The 2447-nt window shown below is 46.4% G+C and overlaps 1 protein-coding gene across 1 annotated transcript in view; it reads right to left on the bottom strand.

Annotated features, from left to right (window-relative positions):
• T265_10389 (hypothetical protein) overlaps positions 1-1588 on the bottom strand; it is a gene marked incomplete at both ends in the record, with an annotated part of 20460 nt that extends 18872 nt beyond the window's left edge. Inside the window, one exon of the mRNA XM_009176753.1 lies at positions 1342-1588. Coding sequence (XP_009175017.1) covers positions 1342-1564 — 223 coding nt within the window. The remainder of the gene's footprint in view (positions 1-1341) is intronic.
• Between the last annotated feature and the right edge of the window lie 859 nt (positions 1589-2447).

Below are 2447 nucleotides of genomic sequence, written 5' to 3'. Positions count from 1 at the left end.
CACAACCCTTACAACTGACAATACTCTCATGCTATAGCGGCCGTCGAGCCATCACATCAACCTTACTCGCTACATACAGGAGAGCGGGTAAGCAAGTCGGGCTACCGCTGGCACCCCTCTAATTTCTCTTTCACTTTTTTGCAAGGCAACTATAAAAATTTCATCGATTGCGCTGAGCATCAATGTGAGTGGCCATACGTCTCAATTGCCCGAATGACTATGGTAGATACAGGCCAATAACAAGTTGGTGTTGCCTTTAACATAAAACCAATCTGCATAACCTGTGATACAACGGGATTGTTTTCAAACTGCTATACAGGCTGTCATGAGGAGCGTGGCATCCGGCGTCCATGTAGCTGTGGTGAAAGAGTCAGTTTACGGACCATAAGGTCAGTGGCTCGAACCCTACCTCAGCATCTCGACTGCTCCTGTCTGGATTTGGGCAACCAGACAATATCGTAGCCCTCGTGTCTTCTTCTGTTGGCGTGGCAGCTAGGCACGGAAAGGGTGCTACAGTTGGACGATTTAGAAATTTTCGTCATGCCATCCCCACCCAAGCATCTATCTCGTTCCACCCAGCATAACGTTTAACTTCATGTTGGCTAGGCCAGGCTTCAGTTACAGTAAGTGCTTCGGAATCATTTGCTAATACGCCTAAGTCAGCTAAGTACTCTTGACATAACATACATTGGATTGTTTCCACTTCCTTACGACCACTGATTTATGTTGAACACAAAGGCCATGAGCGTTACACCTGACGGTACGAGCACCCTTTTGTATTAGTGGGAAAATATTCTTGAACTTTCCCGGAATAACTGGGGGCGTTGACATAATGTTCAGTGCGTACGCAGGATAAACGCAAAGCATCAGCTGTGAGCGGATTTCGGTGATTTAGTTAGCAGAGAACAGTAAGGAGGCCGGTTGAGCACATCCGCCGCACCGGCTTCAGCTCGACGGTCACCAGTGACGATTTGGTTCGTCTAATATTTAGGCAACTCATGTTATTCTCTCCATCTTCCATGACGGCAGGAAGCGAATTTCAGGCGGTGATGATCCTCTGTGTAGTCCCTATGTAGCTTACGGACCATGAAGTGGTCTTACCCACTGACCATCGTTACGTACTAATATATCCTTAAGTAGTCCGGCGTAGGTGCTATCACGAAGGATACAAAAAATAATCGGATATTCCTGATCCTGTGGTCCATCTTGTGCTTACAAACAACACCCATTAATCACATGAACCGCACGAAAGAGCCGTTACCATACACTAAAAACAGGAAAATATGGTGCAACGGGTAGCAGAAAGCAGCCGGAGCAATCACGAGAATATTTAATACTTACCTTGTGTGTGGGCCAGGTAACTGCCCTCATTATTATGCAATGTCAAACATAGTTTGCACTCATAAGTCCCAAGATGGTTTTTCATAAAATAGGGATCCTTGTTCAGATCGATGGTATCCAGAGCCAGTTGTCGGAGGCGTTCTCGTCTATCTCTGTTGGCCTCCGCATCTGAAGCGACCCCTCCAGACCCAGTTTTTCCTCCAGCACGATGCTGAAAGTCCATGGTTTGAGTGAGCAACGGTCCGAGAACACATGTGCGCCAAACATAAGGACCCGTTTTGTGGGGTGCTCAGTATTCGCACAATGGAGTGGAATTTTCGAAAGCCATGACGTGTCCCTGATAGGTTAGAGCAATCGAAAAATGGAGAACCGAGTACCAGCCTAAATTTTTGAGCCCCATTTAGCCATCCCGGGGAAATTGTTCCACCAGACTTATCCGCCGGAAATATGATTGCTTCAGTGAGTGAGTTGCAAAAAAGGAAATGGATTAGAATGGTTTGAAGTTTGAGAAAATGCACAACAAAATGCAACATTTTGGTTCAAAAAGTTTCACTTCAGTCATGAAGATTTTGCAGCTGAGAGCGTTGTGCGGCTAATGGGCCCCCTCACGGAGTCACGCATGGATAGACAGGATCGAGACTTCCACCAGAGCTTCACAGGTGGCTGTTCATGCGTCTGTGCGGCTTTGTTACCCTCTTCACCAAACAAGGAGTCACCAACCCGACCAACAACTACCCTGAATTAATGTCATTCCAAAATACTTGTTGCAGTCCATTTTCATCTTCCGGTTGCCTCCAAGCCACTAAGTGCTTCAGTGTACCGACAAAGTTCCCGGCGGTCCAGCTGTTCTACTGGCTGCTTTCAGTAGCTGATTCTCAAGGGCATACCAAAAACCTCTCTCAAACCATGGCTTGAGTGGAGGAAAACTTCACACAGTTTCCTGCATTTTCCGGTAGTTTTTCGGACTCTAAAATAGTGTCAGCCTATGAAAGCCCACTATGGTTGCGCAATTCATATTTTTGGGACCGCACGGACTCAGTCTGACATGTATACGAAGACAGTGGAAGATTGCTAGGAGAACTACGATTATGCATATTCTTAATCAT

This window comes from Opisthorchis viverrini (genome assembly GCF_000715545.1).
Source record: "Opisthorchis viverrini unplaced genomic scaffold opera_v5_371, whole genome shotgun sequence".
In the NCBI taxonomy this organism is placed as follows: domain Eukaryota; kingdom Metazoa; phylum Platyhelminthes; class Trematoda; order Opisthorchiida; family Opisthorchiidae; genus Opisthorchis; species Opisthorchis viverrini.
This window is presented reverse-complemented; position numbering and strand designations above follow the sequence as displayed.